Raw genomic sequence first — 18719 nt, 5'->3', positions numbered from 1 at the left:
ACCGTAGTAACAGTGAAAAAGAACTTTAATATTGGGATTAGATATGACATGACAATTTTTTTTTTTTTTTTTAGAATTATTTCACATTAGATTAGAGAACTGCAGTAGAGAATGTCAAAGCTTACTCAAAGTCAGTCTGTTCCTTCAGTTCAGTTAGAGGTTGGAAAACTAAACTCCGCTTGCGCATTCCTAACAGGCAGGCTGAATCTGGAGTATTGGCAAAAATTCGTCCTGTAAGAGAACACAGGGTCAGTAAGTGCTGTGGTTCAGAATACAGTGTGGATAGTTTTATGGGTGAAAAAAGGGATTTAAGAAAAAGTTACCCCATGGGTTACATGTAGGTGTAATCTGGAGCAAAATTTGGGCAGAACAAGAGGCAGAGTTGTGATTTATGTGTGTTCTCTATGTAGTAGCATTTACATATGATTCTAAGCAGGCATAAATGTCCATGAGCTCTGTGGGTATCAGTGGGTGCTGAGCAAGCTCCTTCTTTGTGTCCAGGGAGAGGTAATTTGTATTGTGTTTGGCACATCCAACTATTCTGTGATGTTGGTGCTTATGTGCATAGCTTCAATCTAGGTACAATTTCTACTAGTTTACTCCTAATATTTTATAAAAGCAAATATGCTAGAATAAATGTCTTGTTGCTTTCTCAACCTAAACAGCCTGTTACAAAATTAGACCCACCGTGTCTGGTGCATTCCTTAATCTTCCCAGTGATCCAATTTATTGCCTTGGCTCCCATTTTTGTGCCAAAGTTTCTGTCAAAAGGCGTCGGTGTACCACCCTGTGACACAGAAAACATTTTTTAATTTATTCTTTCTTCAGTAGATATACAAAGTATATTAAAATGAATAACAACTTCCCCAGGGCAGACTAACAAAATAATAAAGAGTGTTTGTAGCTATCTGTATAAATTGTACCAATCATCCCAAACAAAAAGTTCACGTATACAATAGCTAGGAAAGAAATGAACAATTTATCTATATTATTCTTATCTTTTCCCCAAATTTTTTATGATTGGAGGAAATTTGGGGCCTGATATTTAACAAGACTTATGCCATTTGATGCTGATTTTCACTAACCCATTCCCCCCCTTTACAAAATCATGGAAGTGTTTTTTAGTGCAGGCTGGTGCGCTGAATGCTCTGCACTGCTCCCGACACTCGAGTTCCTATGATTGTCAGGAGAAGTGCAGAGCATTCAGTGTGCCGGTCTGCACTAAAAAACGCTTCTGGCGTTTTGTAAAAGGAGGGGGGTAAATAACTAAAATTTTTAAAAAATTTGCCCTGGTTATGCCAATAATTTTATACAGAGAAGGTGCCATCATGGGCTATCCTCATAAACTTAGGTGTAAGACCAGCGAGAGGGAGTTTGAGGGTGGATCCTAAGTTAAACACAGAATCACAAAATTCAACCATTCTGCATAGAACTCTTAGACACATAAGCTATGCCAGTGAAAAAGAAGTCTAATTTTTGCATATCAGCATCAATGTGGTCAATGTTTATGCACATAAAGGCCTATGCCACTGAATATATGCATAAAGTTAAGCACTGGTTCAAACTTTATGCAGTTCTTGGCCTCTCTCAGTATCAAACCCTAACATTTTTGGCTCACATGACAGAATGCTATCATATGTTGTTGAAGTTTTTGCAACTCTAAAATTAATTTTTTAAACCACAGTTAGAACTAATTGACCACTCAGCTAATTTTGTAAATAAGACACACCTATAAGGAATTTTTAAATTTAGTATAAATCATGTTTTATTGGCACACCAGCAGTAAATATACAATACAGCACGACAAAACAACAAGGTCGCGAACACCAAACGTACCATCAAACACATTTTCACCCCAACCAAAGAATCCCCCCAATCCCCACCCACTCCAAAGCCCAAGCCCCCACCCTATCCCAAACCCACACCATGAGACCCGATCCATACCCAAAAACCCCAGCAAGAAAGGAGTAGGAATTTTTAAATTTAATAACCCAGAGGTCTTTAAAGTCTTTTTTTTTTCAATCAAAGGTAACCATCTGATATCTAGTTACCAGGGGTAGATTGAGCCACTCCTGGTTTTACAATCCTTCTATTAACTGTGAAATTACTTTTGCCAAGCTCTTCACAGAAGGAGGAATGCTCATTTTCAGAATAAAATATATGTATCAAATAAAGCCAATTAAATAAATAGAAAACATTCCTATTTGTGGATGTATTTAACTAATTCTCAGATCTCTCATCTCTTGCTCCAACTAATGCATGTACCTGGATAGCTGAAGAGAGCTATTGCTGTTGTTTTAACTTTTTTTCCTATCTTTCATTGTGTTTCCTTTCCACCCTAATGTTTTTACATTGTATTGTTAACCACTGAGAAAGTCTATTACTGTAATTGGACACAATATCAGAAGTCAAATAAATATAAACCACAGCTGCCAATTACCCATATCCAGGAGGGAGATTTTGAGCCAGGACTGGATTTCTAAGATTCTCATCTTAAAGCATTATGGGACCTCTAGCTCTGATTTCAATCAGTAGAATCAGGAGCTACATAACATATAATATAACTTTATTCTTCTATACTGCCATAATCAAACAATTTCTAGGCGGTTTACACAGAAGAAGGCTGGACAATCAGTGAAATAAGGATAATTAAAATACAACAAATTTTTAAAATATGTTCAATGTAAAATTTTGTTAACAGTAATATCCACATTTAGGAAATGAATTTATCAAACAATGCTGACTTAATTACTTTTTGAAATGCATCATAAGACAGCATAACTCAAAGTATTGCATTCATTTGGGATGCATGTTCCAAACCAGGAGTGGCCAAAAGGTCTCTCCCCTGGAAGCAGGTAACTTAGCAGCTGAGAGACAGAATCAAACCATTCCTCTTCCCAGATCATCTCTCTGTAGCAAGGCTGAGAGTGCATATACTGTAGTATCTGTTTTGTACACAAATTAAGGATTTTGGATTTCAGTGCTGACAAACCTTTCACTAGCACTAAATTAATCAGAAAAGAAAAAAAACATTGAAAAATCAAAGCCTGTTACCTGTTGCATGTGTCCAAGAACATTCTTCCTACAATCAAAGGTGCCACGTCCTTCTTCAGAGTATAAGTTATAGATGAAATCAGTACTGTAGTTTTCATTACTTTTTTCATTCCTACAACACAAGACCAAACAGTTCATACCTGGGGATCGCAGTACAGGGCACCTTGTAACCTTGCTAGGCCTAAATTCAGTAGCAGGATGGCCATATAACTGGAAATGGATAAGCTATCCATTTAAAGTCATTTTTATATTCAACAGCAGTAAGCAGATAGCTTATCTGTTTAAAGTTGCTCATTGTTTGGCTACCACCACTTAGATGCATAAGTTACAAAGAAAGCAGATGAATTTTACCACTCTCCTTATAACTTTTGATGCTTCCTCTAGCCTGTCTAGAATTCTACCATTTTTAAAGCATAAACTCTGGCCCTTTAGTGATTTGAAAAAGCAAGAGTTTGTGCATATTGCAGGGCAGAAAATTCTAAAACAGCATTTCTGTGGTCAGTACTTGATACTGGCTCCATAAGGGCAGTACAAATATTGTTCCGTTATGTTTGGGTAAAATCAAGGAAGAAAAACATGCAAAAAGCTTGCAGATTATTCTGCTTGCACAATTTTGCAACCGTGCATGTTCTTCTTAAGAATTTACCCCCCTCCTTTTTAACAAAACCACGCAAAAGGTTTTAGAGCCGGCTGGTGCGCCGTATGCTCTGTACTGCTCCAACACTCATAGGAACTCTATGACCATCAGAGCAATACAGAGCATTCAGCGTGCCAGCCGGCACTAAAAACCTCTTTCGCAGTTTTGTATAGGGTGTGTGTGTGTGTGTGGGGGGGGTTAATTAACTGAGCTTCTAGAAGAGAAATATTCTGCTGAAAACTCTTGCAAACATTCCCCACCTTCAAAATAGTGCTGCAGAATTTCTAACTATTTCTTTCTTTTTTGGGAGGGGGGGTGGGGAGGGGGGTTGAATTTTTTTCTGTTCTTTTGTGTTTCTAGCTCTGTCAGAACCAGGGCTGAAATCTGGTATTAGGTGTCTTCATTCACCACTTGGGTTTTCCCCCCTTCTAATTTACTTTAGTCTAATCAATGCTGTGACAGCCCTTTACCAAGGACTATGCACCAGGGCTCCTTCTAGAATCCATAATCCTGGGCCTTAAATCTGGACACTAAGGTCCTGATTCTCTAAAGTCAGCGACTGTCACGCTGCTAACCGACCTGATTCACAAAAAGGCCCACCACGTGTTTTTCCCCTCGATCGCCCATTTTCTGATCCAGCCATGCAAATTAGTAAAACCCCATTCAAAATAGCCAAGCGATTGAGTCACTTACATTTGCTTAGCTATTTTGCATCGGGTTTTACGATCCTAAAACCCGACTGCTCTAGACCTGACAGTAACTGTGTTACCGACAGGTCTGCCGGGTTTTTTTTTTCATGGCACAGATATTTTGTGTGTATTACACACGCAAAATATCTGCCCAATAAAAAATAAAAGCGCTCCCCATCGACCCACGACAAAGCCCCCTCCCTCCACGAATCCCCAAAAAATGGCAGGAGGGATGCCCACACCCTCCTGCCACCAGATGTCCCCCGCCATCAAACTTATTGCGGCGGCAGGGGCGTCTGGTGGCAGGAGGGAGTGGGTATCCCTTCTGCTATAAGTTTGGCGGTGGTGGGGGCGCGTCTGGTGGCAGGAAGGAGTAGGCATCCCTCCAGCCATAAGTTTGGTGGCAGCAGGGGGGGCGTCTGGTGGCAGGAGGGAATGGACATCCATCTTGCCATTTTTTTTTTTTTGTTTGTGGAGGGAGGGTGGGGGCTTTGTCGTGGGTCGTTGGAGAAGGCTTTTTTTTATTGGGCAGATATTTGCATGTGAAATACACGCAAAATATCTGTGCCATTAAAAAGAAAAAATGAAAAAAAAAAACCCAAACCGACAGTAGCCCTGACAGCAGGCTGCTTCACCTGTCACTACTGTCAGGGCTCTGCACATGTCTCAATCGCTCATTGAGCAATTGAGTTGGTGGGTTTGTATACAAATGATTTGCACCTGTGCCCTAGTGAGCAGAAGAGCAGATCTGGCAACTGAAACTGGGTCTCTATATGATAGTGACCAGCACTATATATCATATTATCTATATGATAATACCAGTGCCATAGCTAATTCTTAAAAATATAGTACCTTCAGACAAAACTCTCCTGGTGGTCTTTTTCAGAGACACTTTTGCTAGCATTTTTTTTGTATTCTTTTTTAAAAAATGTATTTTATTTTACAATGAATCTAAACATGCCATGTACCTCAGTATAAGTCCTCTCTTTACAGTCGTCTTCATTTTTGCAGTCAAATGTTCAACATTTATCTGCGACAACAAAAGAAAGCATAGTTTTATGGCATACAACAGTATAATAAAGAAAACCTGGTGGTTATTTGTCAATTAAATACAATGTGTAAAACCACCGATATGAGCCAAAATGACAGAGTGATTTTTTTTATTTTCTTTTTTTTATTCAACAAACCAAAATGAAACCAAGGAACAATTTCAAAGAGAAATCTATTTGGACAAGAGGACAACTGAACCCAGAAGAATTTTGGACACACTATAGCTTAATTTCTAACTCAGACTTAGATCCAAATTTCATCCTAGGATGGAAAAATTTTAGCGATAAGGTTCTAAACGATATTGCACCATTGAAAGAATGTAAGAAAAGACAAAGTTTATTAGACAGCTGGTATGATACTGATTTAATGATTTTAAAGCGAGAAGTACGTACCGCATTTTTTGCTCCATAAGATGCACTTTTTCCACCCAAAAAGTGGGTGGAAAAAAAGGGTGCATCCTATGGAGCGAATATCCAAACCACCCCCCATCCCCGATTACCTTATTTTAATTTCGGTGCCCTCCCTTGTTGGACGCAGCTGTCTCTCCAGTGGCAGAGTGGCACGCAAGGCTGCCTGCCTTGTTGACTGACACGGCTGCCTCCTCTTCCCTTCTGTAGCTTCAGAGTGGTACACAAGGTTGACTGCCTAGTCCCGCGCCACTTCCATTCTCGTGGGAAGTGGTGCGGGACCAGGCAGGCAGCCTTGTGCGCCACTCTGCTGCTGGAGAGGCAGCTGGAGACAGTGAGTCCTGCTTCTCACACACTCCCCGCAGGCTGGGCGTGAGCAGCAGCCATTGGATACGGAAGGCAATGGGAGTCCTGGCATGGCAGTGCAGCCTGAAGAGAGCGAGCGGCTGTGGCAATAGTAGCAGTGGCAGCTGGTTCCGGCCTCCTGCTCTCTTCCCTCCTTTCCCCCATGGCAGCGCTGGGCGGCACATCTGGGCCTCAGTTGCCTCCACCGCCGCTCCTCTGAATCCCTTTGCGTTCAGGCGGGACATGGAGGAACGGGCCTGTCAAGTTGCGCCGGAGGAACTAAAGGTACATGGAGAGGTCGGAGGAGGTACTGGAGTGTGTGTGTATGTGCGCCTGCCTGCTTGCCTCGGAGGGGGGGGGGGTGCCTTGCCTTACCTGCCTGTCTGTCTGTCTCAGGGTGGGGATGAGGAATACAGGAGGAAGGAAATGACAATCCAGCATAAGAAACAGGGCAATCAGGGGAGGGAAATAGACAAAGCGAAGAAATGCTGAAGGAGGAGGGAGCATAGGGACAGGGACAAGAAAAGATGTAGATTTCTGCAACTGCGGGTTGGGATTGAACACTAACATATGGAATCCTCCAGGGACTAACAGAAAGAAGATTATCGAAGGTATAAACCTAATCTTCCAATACCCAGAATTGAAGGGTGGCTCCTTTTAATTTACATACATAATTGCCCTCTTATCCAGGGCCATTGCAAGAGCTGGCAGCAACAGAGGGTCTGCCCAAGCGCCAAATCTATGATGCTCTTTTGAATCAGACTGGGAGCCTAAATGGGAAGAAGGGCACAAAAAACAACCTCTGACTAGGGTGCCTTCCTTTTGCCTACCTGCAGGTCATGGATTGAAAATGATTCCTCAAAGATATATGCAGCGTCTGCTCCTGTAGAGAGGCCGGCCATGGTCGCCAGATACCCACAGTACCCTCCCATTGTCTCAATGATGAACACTCTCCGCTTGGTACCAGCTGCAGATTGCTTAATACGATCGCATGTCTAAAAAAAAAAAAATTGGCAAAGAAAAGTACTAGTTATTCCAGTGAAGCAAGCCATCAAAATATTAAGTCACTGCCATTGCAGACAGAACATTGTGGTCCCTAATCCAGAAATTAAGGAATAGATATTCAAAGTGATTTAAATGGCTAGCTGCTTGTGTGGGCACTTAAAACAGCTAGTACCACTGAATATCTCCACAAATGGCCATATCCTAACCAGCTAAGTTAGGGGTGGCCCTTAAGCCATGGCAGAGTGACAACTTAGACAGTTAAGAGTGATACTCAGTCCCTTAACTGGCTAAATAACCGTATGAAGTTAGGACACCAAAACAGCTGCCCTAACTTTATGCACTGAGTTAACCAAGCAGCAGTCTGAATATCAGCCAGTGCCTGGTTAATGTCTAGGTCAGCGGCCATACCCAGATGATATTCAATGCCAGAAGCCACATGTGCGCTGGTATTGAATATCCAAGGTTAGTTCAGCTCACAGCTGGAAGCAGCTTGCTAGCTGCCTAGCACTAAGGGCTGAATATTACCTCCTATGGATCAATCAAAGGATAACAGTAAGTGTACACTCAGACTGTGATCCAATAGGATTCAAGTAGGAGTTTTGGAGTGAAGGTCAGAGGTGATCAGTGGAGTGCCGCAGGGCTCGGTCCTGGGCCCGATCCTCTTCAATATTTATATAGGAGATCTGACTCGGGGGCTTCAGGGTAAAATCACATTATTCGCCTTTGATGCCAAACTATGCAACATAGTAAATGAAAATACTTTACCAGACAGTATGACGCAGGACCTACTTCTATTGGAACACTGGTCCTCGACTTGGCAGCTAAACTTCAATGCTAGAAAATGTAAGGTCATGCACCTTGGAAGCAGGAATCCATGCAAAACTTACACGCTTAATGGTGAGACCTTGGTTAGAACCAAGGCGGAACGTGATTTGGGGGTAATCATTAGCGAAGACATGAATACTGCCAATCAAGTGGAGAAGGCTTCATCAAAGGCAAGACAAATGATGGGTTGTATCCGTAGAAGTTTTATCAGCCGGAAGCCCGAAGTTATAATGCCGTTGTACAGATCCATGGTGAGGCCCCATCTGGAATACTGTGTACAATTCTGGAGGCCACATTACCAAAAAGATGTGCTGAGAGTTGAGTCGGTACAACGAATGGCCACCAGGATGGTTTCAGGACTCAAAGACCTCCCGTATGAGGAAAGGCTGAATAAATTGCAGCTATACTCACTCGAGGAACGTAGAGAGAGAGGAGACATGATAGAGACGTTTAAATATATCACGGGCCGTATTGAGGTGGAGGTTGATATCTTCTTTCTTAAAGGTCCCTCGGTCACAAGAGGGCATCCGCTGAAAATCAAGGGTGGGAAATTTCATGGCGATGCCAGGAAATTCTTCTTCACCGAAAGAGTGGTCGATCGTTGGAATGAACTTCCACTTCAGGTGATTCAGGCCAGCAACGTGCCAGATTTTAAAAGGAAATGGGATACACATGTGGGATCTCTAGGGGGGTAAATTCAAGGGGGTGGGGTCGTTAGAGTGGGCAGACTTGATGGGCTGTGGCCCTTTTCTGCCGTCATCTTCTATGTTTCTATGTTTCTAAGTACAAAAGTTTCAAAGAAGGAGCCATGTCTTTCCTCTTCAAGAGGGAAACCAACTAAGAAAGGTGTAGAGGAGCAGTGAGTGGGGAACTCCTAGGGGTTCACTAGTTTTAGTTCCCTGAAAAAGGAACTAAGAGGAGTGGGAGCAGTTATTAGGCAGGGGCTGCCAGTTAATCAGCTGTCTGCTGGAGGCTTATTACGTGGAGCTTGCATGGAACCCAATAAATGCACTTTAGGTATTTTCTGCATGAAAAGCACAGTTACTTACCATAACAGGCGTTATCCAGGGACAACAGGTTGATATTCTTACATGTGGGTGACATCATCCATGGAGTCCCGGTATGGAATGTTCCAAGTGCATCGCCATTTTAAGAACTTTAGAAGTTTGCGACCAACCACACTCCATACATGCCTTCCCACCCGACGCAGTTACACAGCTTCTCAGTTCAGATAGCCAGCTAGGAAGCCAACCAGGGAAGGTGGGTGGTTGTGAGAATATCTGCCTGCTGTCCCTGGATAACACCTGTTACAACAGAAACATAGACACATGATGGCAGATAAAGGCCAAATGGCCCATCTAGTCTGCCAATCCGCAGTAACCATTATAGAAACATAACGGCAGATAAAGGCCAAATGGCCAGGACAAACAGGCAGCATATTCTCACATGTGGGTAACCTCCAAGCTAACTAGACTGGGATAGAAGGAGTGTTGGCCTTTCTTTAGGAAAATAAATTCTGTAATACTGTTTGGCCGAAGTGCCCATCCCATCTGGAAAAACATTCCAGACAGTAATGTGAGGTGAATGTATGAACCGAGAACCAAGTGACCAAATGTATGAACTGAGGAGCCGCAGATTTCCCCTATAGAAGTGGAACGGAGAAAAGCTACAGAAGCTGCTAATGCTCGAACTTTATGGGCTGTGACTCAACTCTCCAGTTGCAGCCCAGCCTGAGTGTAACAGAATGAGATGCATGCAGCCAACCAGTTGGATATCGTTCTCTTGGAAACAGGATGCCCCAACTTATTATGATCATAGGAGATGAAAAGCTGGGGAGACGATCTATGTAATTTAGTCCTTTGCAAATAGTAAGCTAATGCTTGTTTGCAGTCCAAGGTATGAAGAGCCGTCTCTCTAGGATGAGTTTGAGGCTTTGGAAAAAAATACTGGAAGCACAATTGACTGATTGAGGTGAAATTCAGTGACCACATTTGGTAGGAACTTAGGATGAATGAGAAGTATCACCTTGTCATGATGGAATATTGTGAATGGTGGATCCACCACCAATGCTTGAAGTTTGCTCACCCTTCTGGCAGAAGTGAGAGAAATAAGGAAGATGACTTTCCAAGTGAGGAATTTAAGATGAGCTGTAGACATTGGTTCAAATGAAGGTTTCATGAACTTAGCAAGAACCACATTAAGGTCCCATACTACCGGAGGTGGTTTGACATTGAAAAGTCCTTTCATGAACCTGGAAATGAGAGGATGGACAGTGAGAGGGTTACCATCCACTGACTGATGAAAGGCTGTGATTGCGCCAAGATGAACTGTAACAGATGTAGATTTGAGTCCAGAGTTAGAGAAATGGAGAAGATAATTCAAGATTCAGGAAACCGAGATGGATTTCGGTTGTTAAGAAAACCTTGTCCATTTTTGGCTATAACATTGTTGCTTGGATGGTTTTCTGGAAGCTTCTAAAATTAGACTAACAAGCTGAGAGATGTGAAGGTCAGCAGAACTCAGCCCGAGAGGTACCAAACTGTCAGGTGCAGAGATGAAGGTTGGGATGCAGGAGAGAACTTTGACTCTGTGTGAGAAGGGATGGAAAAATTTGTAGAGAGATTGGTTCCTTGGTACTGAATTGAAGTAGAAGGGAAAACCATGGTTGTCTGGGCCACCGAGGAGCTATAAGAATCATGGTGGCAGACTCCTGCTTGAGCTTGACAAGTGTCCTGAGAACAAGAGGGAAAGGTGGAAACGCATACAGAAACATGCTTGTCCAATCCAGGAGAAAAGTGTCTGTTTCAAGGTGATGAGGTGAATAGAGCCGGGAGCAAAAGCAGGGTAGCTTGTGATTGTGGGGGGACACAAACAGATCTACTCGAGGCGTTCCCCATTGGGAGAAAATGGAATGCAGAGTTGCTAAATTCAGAGTCCATTCATGTGGTTGAAGAATGCGACTGGGCTTGTCTGCTAGAGAATTCTTTTCCCCTTGTATGTAAACTGCTTTGAGAAAGATGGTGCGAGGAATTGCCCGATTCCAAATCTTTTGAGCCTCTTGACAGAGGAGAGACCCTGTTCTCCTTCCTTGTTGACATAAAGCACAGTTACTTACCGTAACAGGTGTTATCCAGCAGGCAGATATTCTCACATGTGGGTGACGTCATCTACGGAGCCCCGACGCGGACAGCTTTTCAAGCAAACTTGATTGAAGATTCAAGTTTGCTGTGCTGCACCACGCATGTGTGCCTTCCTGCTCCACTAGAGGGTGCATCCCCTTCTCGTGGTCTCCAGTTTAGATAACCAGCCAAGAAGCCAACCTCGGGGAGGCGGGAGGGTTACGAGAATATCTGCCTGCTGTCCCTGGATAACACCTGTTATGGTAAGTAACTGTGCTTTATCCCAGGACAAGCAGGCAGCATATTCTCACATGTGGGTGACCTCCAAGCTAATCAAAAAAGGGACGGAGGGAAGTTGGCAATTCAAGAAAACAGATTACGCAAAACCGACTGGCCAAACCGGCCTTCGCTCCTGGACAGAGTATCCAGACAATAGTGTGAGGTGAAAGTGTGAACCGAAGACCAAGTGGCAGCTTTGCAAATCTCCTCGATAGGCGTTGACCTGAGGAAAGCGACAGAAGCCGCCATCGCTTGGACCTTATGCCCTGTAACCCGACCATGCAGCGCGAGACCAGCCTGAGCGTAGCAAAAAGAAATACAAGCCGCCAACCAGTTGGACAAGGTGTGCTTGGAAACAGGACGTCCCAACTGATTAGGATCAAAGGACAAAAACAATTGAGGAACCTTCTGATGAAACTGAGTGCGTTGAAGATAAAAAGCCAACGCCCTCTTACAGTCAAGAGTGTGAAGCGCCACCTCCCCAGGATGAGAATGGGGCTTGGGAAAAAACACCGGAAGAACAATGGACTGATTGATATGAAAATCAGACACCACCTTAGGCAAAAACTTGGGGTGAGTGCAGATAACCACCTTGTCATGATGGAATACAGTAAAAGGTGGGTCCGCCACCAGAGCCTGAAGCTCACTAACCCTTTGAGCAGAAGTGAGCGCAACCAAGAAGATCACCTTCCACGTGAGGAACTTTAGATGAGATTTATCCATAGGCTCAATCGGAGGTTTCATAAGTTGAGCCAGAACCACATTGAGATCCCAAACCACCAGGAAGGCTTGAGAGGAGGATGGTTTATGAAGCGAGAAACCAAAGGATGAATAGAAAGGGACTTCCCATCAAGCTGCTGATGGAAGGCAGCAATCGCGCTAAGATGCACCCGAATAGAATTTGTCTTAAGTCCGGACTGAGCCAAATGAAGTAAATACTCTAGAACCGAGGACACAGGAGCCAACAAGGGTTCTAGATGATTCGAAGTACACCAGGAAGATAATCTAGTCCACTTCTGAGCATAGCAGAGCCTAGTCGAAACCTTTTGAGAAGCTTCCAAAACCTCTCTGACCGACTGAGAGAACTGAAGAGAAGTCAGGTGGAAAGGAACCAAGCTGTCAAATGTAGAGACTGCAGATTGGGATGTAACAGCGAACCCCGACTCTGAGACAGCAGAGAGGGAAAAACAGGCAGAAGAAGAGGCTCCCTGACACTGAGTTGAAGAAGCAGGGAGAACCACGGCTGCCGAGGCCACCGAGGAGCAACCAGGATCAGAGTGGCATGCGTAGACCTGAGATGCACTAGCATCCGCAAGATCAGAGGAAAAGGCGGAAACGCGTAAAGGAACTTCCCCTCCCAAGCGAGGAGGAAGGCATCGGCCTCGAGACGATTCGGGAAGTACATCCGGGAACAGAAGAGGCAGTTTGTGATTGAGGGGAGAAGCGAACAGATCTATCTGAGGGGTCATCCGGCGCAAGACCCGGGAATGAAGAGACCACTCGTGCGGCTGCAGGAGGCGGCTCAGCCTGTCTGCTAGACAGTTCCACACCCTCTGTATGTAAACTGCACGAAGAAAGATGTTGTGGCGAATCGCCCACTCCCAAAGATGAAGAGCCTCCTGACACAGGGACCGGGACCCCGTGCCCCCGTTTGTTTACGTAATACATCGCCACCTGATTGTCCGTGCGGACCAGGACCACGCGGTCCTGAAGCAGATGGCGAAAAGCCACAACGGCCAAATAAATGGCCCGAAGCTCCAACAGGTTGATGTGACAGCGACGGTCTTCCATCGACCACAGTCCCTGAGTTCGCAGACCATCTAGATGAGCCCCCCAAGCATACTCGGAAGAGTCCGTGGTGAGGACCTTGTGGTGTGGAGGGGCGAGAAAGAGCAAACCCCTGGAAAGATTGGAAGAGTTGGTCCACCAACGGAGCGAGCGTCTCAAAGAGGGAGTCACTGCAACGGGACTGGAAACCAGGTCCTGGTCCTGACGCCACTGAGAGGCCAACGTCCACTGAGGGATCCGCAGGTGCAACCGGGCAAACGGTGTGACATGGACGTGGAGGCCATGTGGCCCAAGAGAATCATCATGCGCTTTGCCGAGACCGAGGACAGCAGAGAAACCTGCCTGCTCATATGGACGAGCACCGCCAGCCAAGGAGGAGGGAGGAACGAACGAAGATGAACTGTGTCCAGCACGGCCCCGATGAATTGTAGGGATTGTGAGGGGCACAACTGGGACTTGGGGAAGTTTACCTCAAACCCCAGACTCTGAAGAAATGTAATAGTCTGTCGGGTCGCTGAGATAACCCCTTCCCTCGACGGTGCTTTGATCAACCAGTCGTCCAGGTAGGGGAACACCTGCAGGCCCCGCGACCGCAGGGCCGCCACCACTACCACGAGACACTTCGTGAACACCCTTGGGGATGAAGCCAGCCCAAACGGAAGGACCATGTACTGTAGATGCAGGTCCCCCACCTGAAACCGAAGGAACCGGCGACAAGCAGGATGCACCGGAACATGTGTATAGGCCTCCTTCAGATCAAGGGAGCAGAGCCAGTCCCCCTCGTTCAGCAAGGGATAAAGAACCGGAAGGGAGAGCATCCGGAACTTCTCCTGAACCAGGAATTTGTTGAGGTGTCTCAAGTCCAAGATCGGACGCAGGTTCCCGGTCTTCTTTGAAACTAAGAAATAGCAGGAGTAAAACCCCTGCCCCTGTTGACAAGGGGGGACTACTTCCACCGCCCGCAGGTGAAGAAGTGCCCGAGCCTCCGAGAGAAGTAGGGGCAACTGCGTCCGATTGGAAGGACACGCGCTTGGCGGACTGTCGGGAGGGACCTCCCTAAAATTCAGGGAGTATCCAGAGGCAATCACGCCCAAGACCCATGCATCCGATGTGATGTTCTCCCAACGAGGGTAAAAGGCTCTGAGATGGCCCCTGATTGGAAGGGGGTCTGACACCAGCGCGCAGGGGGCCCGCCCCCATCTACCCGAACCGTCAAAAAGATGGGGAAGGCTTGGCCATGGCTGGCGGCTGAGATTTTGGCAAAGCCCGGGGATGCGCCTGCTGGCGTCTCAGTGGCGGACGCATGAATGCCGGGGTCGTCTTCTGAGGATACCGCCGGGGAGGGGCCCGATAGGGCCTCGAGGGAGTCGGCTTTGCCTTCGGTCTCACCAGTGAAGCAAAAGATCTCTCATACTCCGAAAGGCGCTTAGTAGCAGCCTCTATGGAGTCATCGAACAGCTCGTTCCCAATGCAGGGCAGGTTGGCCAGGCGATCCTGGAGATTAGGATCCATGTCAACCAGCCGTAACCACGCCAGCCGGCGCATGGCCACTGCAAAGGCGGAGACCCGGGACGAGAGTTGAAAGGCATCATACGCGGCATGAAACAGGTGGAGACGCAGCTGGGACAGAGCCTCGATCAGCTGCCCAAACGCAATCTGGCGGGAGGTGGGCAAGTCCGCCTGAAAGGTGGGCAAAGACCGAACCGAACGAATAGTTCAGCACCCTATTCGCCATCATTGAATTCTGGTAGAGCCTCCTCCCAAATTTATCCAGAGTCCGACCCTCCTGACCCAGTGGAACTGCCGCCGAAACGCGGGACGGGTGAGACTTCTTAAGCGAGGACTCAACCAGCAAAGACTGGTGAGACAATTGTGCTCGCTCGAACCCCGGGCAAGGAACCGTCCTATACTTGGACTCCATCTTCGAGGGAACCGCAGTGACCGCATACAGGGTCTCAAGGTTGCGAATAAAGGCCTGCTGGAGCACCGGGTTCAGTGGTAGCCTAAGAGATTCACGAGGCGGAGATGGCATGTCCAATTCCTCCAGGTATTCTTTTGTGTATCGGGAGTCCGACTGGAGGTCAAGGCGAAGCGCACGCCCCATGTCCTGCACGAACCTTGTGAGAGGACAGACGAACGGCTCCCTTGTCCCCAGGGGGGTGGGGTGGCTGAACGGGACTGCCCCTCCACAGAAAAGAGGGGGAAGCCTCCCGAGAATAACGAGGCTCCCTCTCCGCACCCCCATGCTCAGAACCCCAGGAGACCGCACTCAGAGAGCATACCGGGGGTTGAGGAACTACGGCGCCTCGAGGAACCCCTACGATGGATCGGGGACCGGTCCCTTGACTCCCTCGGAGATAGCCGAGAACCCCGGCCCAGAGCCCCAGACCGAGGAGGAGTCAGCAACAACTGTGGATTGGCGAGAGACAACTCCGACACCCGCAGAGGTCCTGCGGTGCGAGCCGTCGGGGAATGGCCCCGTCTCAGAGGGGAATCCCGGGCGCGCTTAGCCAGCCACCGGAATGAGGCCGAAGCAGGCTTCAACCGGTGCTTCAGCTCCTGGCGCCCCGAGGGCGAAGAACGCCTCGAGGCCCGGGGCGAGGACTCCGACGAGGAAGAGAGACGCCTGGACCGGCGCACCTTGCCCCGAGGCGCCTCGACGCGGGGCTCAGGCTGGTTCAGCGCACACGAGGTCGAGGCCGGGTGCAGATGGGCCAAAGCAGATGAAAGCTCCGAGGAGATCATTGCCCGGAGCATGTCCTGAAAAACGGGCACCGACAGCATCGAGGGCATGTCGGACACCGCAGTGCACTCCACCGAGGGCGACCTCAACACGGAGTATTCCCGCGTGGTGAAGGCACGTCCCGAAGACTTAGAGGGCTTAGCCGAGGCCATAGGCAAGGAACTCCCACCATGCCCGGCCAGCACCCCCGAGGATGGCTTCTTTGCTGGTGTAGAACCTGATGAAGGAAGAGGGACTTACCCAGAGCCGAGGGCTTCAATGTCGCGGTCGAGGTCTTCGAGGCCGAAGACAGCCAAGGCGGGGCGAAGGTCATCGAGGCCGAGGTCAAGGCCGGGGCCGAAGCCGACGTCGAGGCTGAGGGCTGCTCTACTGCAAAGAGGTCTGCCATACGGGCCCGACGACGGCGCAGAGCACGATGTTGAAAAGTAGCGCACCAGGGGCAGGAATCAGTGGGATGATCAGCCCCCAGGCACAAGATGCACAACCGATGGGGATTGGTGATCGACAGCAGCATTTATTTATTGCTTTAGGAGACATGTGTCACTGTTTCTGTGGTGTTGCATTGTATGCAGAGTCCAGCTTCTTGCTGGTTCAATTTAACTTTTGTCTATGTATTTCTATTTTATCACCCCCTTTTACAGAACTGTGGAGCGTTTTTTAGCGCCAGCCGTGGTGGTAGCAGCTCTGATGCTCAGAATTCTATGAGCTAAAATCCACACTACAGTTTTGTAAAAGGGGGAGGGGTTAGTTTGTGATGACATATTCCATATTAGGCGAAGGTGTTTTCTGTGTTCTGTGTGTTCGAAAGACATGGTTTTCTGTTAGGATTGACGGTGTAGGATTGATCTGTACTAGTCTAGCTTGTTTAGTTTTACAATGGGTGTATTGATGTTGTACTGCTCACTGCAGTATGTAAGATGCTGCCTTTTCCTAGGTACTCATGTATGACGTATGGCTTGTTACTAAAAATCATGTTTTTTGTACAGATGGGGGGTGCCAATAAATGATGGGTGTCACATATGCTAGGTACGCCACTATTCTAAGGAGGTAATTTTAGAAGCATTTTCATTTGCAAATAGCATCATTTACATGATATTCAGTTTTTCTTTTCACTTCTTTGGCGATATTGTTCCTAGTGTTTGCAGACTGGCTGGCTAAATGAGTTCTAATCATTTGTCTTTAAATTGAAGTCCGACATCACTGTCTTCAGTCATGCTCCATCTATGAATGTCCTCTTCCTGTTTTAATTTATACCAATCATTCTTTAAAAATTTCTCATCAGATGCAGACTTTGGGTGTAATATTGGATTTTTCTCTTACTATGAAGCAACAATTGAAAGCAATTATGCAGGCAACCTTCTCTTGCTTTAGACTTTTCATTAACCTCAAACATATGCTAGCTGTGGATAACTTCTGAATGGTTCTACAGAGCCTAGTTCTGACTAAATGTAAAAGGTCCTGCATTAGTCACCTTGGACTTGCTTTACAACTTTTACAGCTGGTAAAGAATACAGCAGTATGTTTTTTGGTTGGTGCCCTAACTAACTAAAACTTAGTTTTATAGACCGGGTCATCAACCAAAAGGTGCTCGACTCGGTTAACAGTAATGTAATACATAATACATAAACTTGACAAGGAAAAGTAGACTAGAATAGTTAGTTTCCAAAATGTTTAGCAAACAAAAAGTTTTTCAGAGCTTTCTGGAATAAAGCAAAAGAACCTAAACTTCTTAATGTAGTTCGGTTAATTTAAAAGCAAAAGAATGATTAAATCTCTTGAAGGTTCTGTTTTTATCACTGAGAGAGGGAAATGTAAGTTTTAATTTTTGAGAACTTCTGGGAAGATGAGACCTATGCACATTCCAGTCTAAAGGAATCAAAATGATGAAAATGCCAAATAAGATCGTAAATGCAATACAAATGCACTTGAATTGAATTCTGAGATACACTGGGAGCCAATGTAATTCCTTGAGCAGAGTGGTCACATGATCAAATTTACTCTTACCAAAAATAAGCTTAGCTGCAGTATTCTGTATTAGTTGAAGTCTCTACAGACTAGCCTTTGAAAGGCCCAAATACATTGAGTTACAATAATCCAATCTTGACAAAATGATTGATTGAACCAATACTGATAAATTTTAGCTATGTCTTTCCAATTCTTAATACCTTGCACTGGTTACCAATTTATAATCACATCATATTTAAGATCTCATTTCTAATTCTAATGCCCCACAATTTTCTTTCCTCAAGATACACAGCCCTTCCAGAGCCTTGGATCAGAAAGTACTCAAAGGCTGTCAATCCTATCCATGTTTAAAGTACATTTCAAAGAAACCAAATGTAGTTTCTTGGTGGACCTTTTGAGTGGAATGTTAATGATACCAAGCTGTTTAAAAACTAAAAGTTCTGCTTTTTAAAGCATGAACATACTATTTTTTTTATTAGTAGCCTGCTCAGTATTTTCTCCATACTACGTTCTTTGTTTTAGTGGTTTTGTTTATATGTGTTTAGGTTTATGCTTATGTTTATTAATACTATGGAATATGTGAATAAATAAATTAATTTTAGAAAGCTGCTGTTCCATGTGTAGATGCTCTGGGACACAGAGATTTTAAAAAGGTATGGATTGAGCAGACCAAAAAATTATATGTGGGGTTTCTGTTTTACAGTAGTAGGATATATTTTTTTTAATTTTTGTGCTGTCTTTTGAACACACTCCAGAGCAAATGCCAACCCACCTGATTGTTTGAGATCAGCACTAGAGAATGACATGGGGAAA

The 18719-nt window shown here is 45.7% G+C and overlaps 1 protein-coding gene across 3 annotated transcripts in view; it reads right to left on the bottom strand.

Annotated features, from left to right (window-relative positions):
• Window positions 1-18719, bottom strand: part of LOC117356327 (ATP-dependent 6-phosphofructokinase, muscle type-like) — a 240359-nt gene that overhangs the window by 13141 nt on the left and 208499 nt on the right. For all 3 annotated transcript variants that reach the window (XM_033935393.1, XM_033935395.1, XM_033935394.1), the window contains 5 exons: window positions 7013-7177; window positions 5349-5410; window positions 3055-3166; window positions 688-787; window positions 126-231 (listed from right to left, as the gene is read on the bottom strand). In XM_033935393.1, coding sequence (XP_033791284.1) covers window positions 126-231; window positions 688-787; window positions 3055-3166; window positions 5349-5410; window positions 7013-7177 — 545 coding nt within the window. The remainder of the gene's footprint in view (window positions 1-125; window positions 232-687; window positions 788-3054; window positions 3167-5348; window positions 5411-7012; window positions 7178-18719) is intronic.

The sequence above is a fragment of the Geotrypetes seraphini genome, chromosome 3 (genome assembly GCF_902459505.1).
Source record: "Geotrypetes seraphini chromosome 3, aGeoSer1.1, whole genome shotgun sequence".
NCBI classification, from domain to species: Eukaryota; Metazoa; Chordata; class Amphibia; order Gymnophiona; family Dermophiidae; genus Geotrypetes; species Geotrypetes seraphini.
Note: the sequence above shows the minus strand (reverse complement) of the source record. Positions and strands in the feature narration are given on the sequence as shown.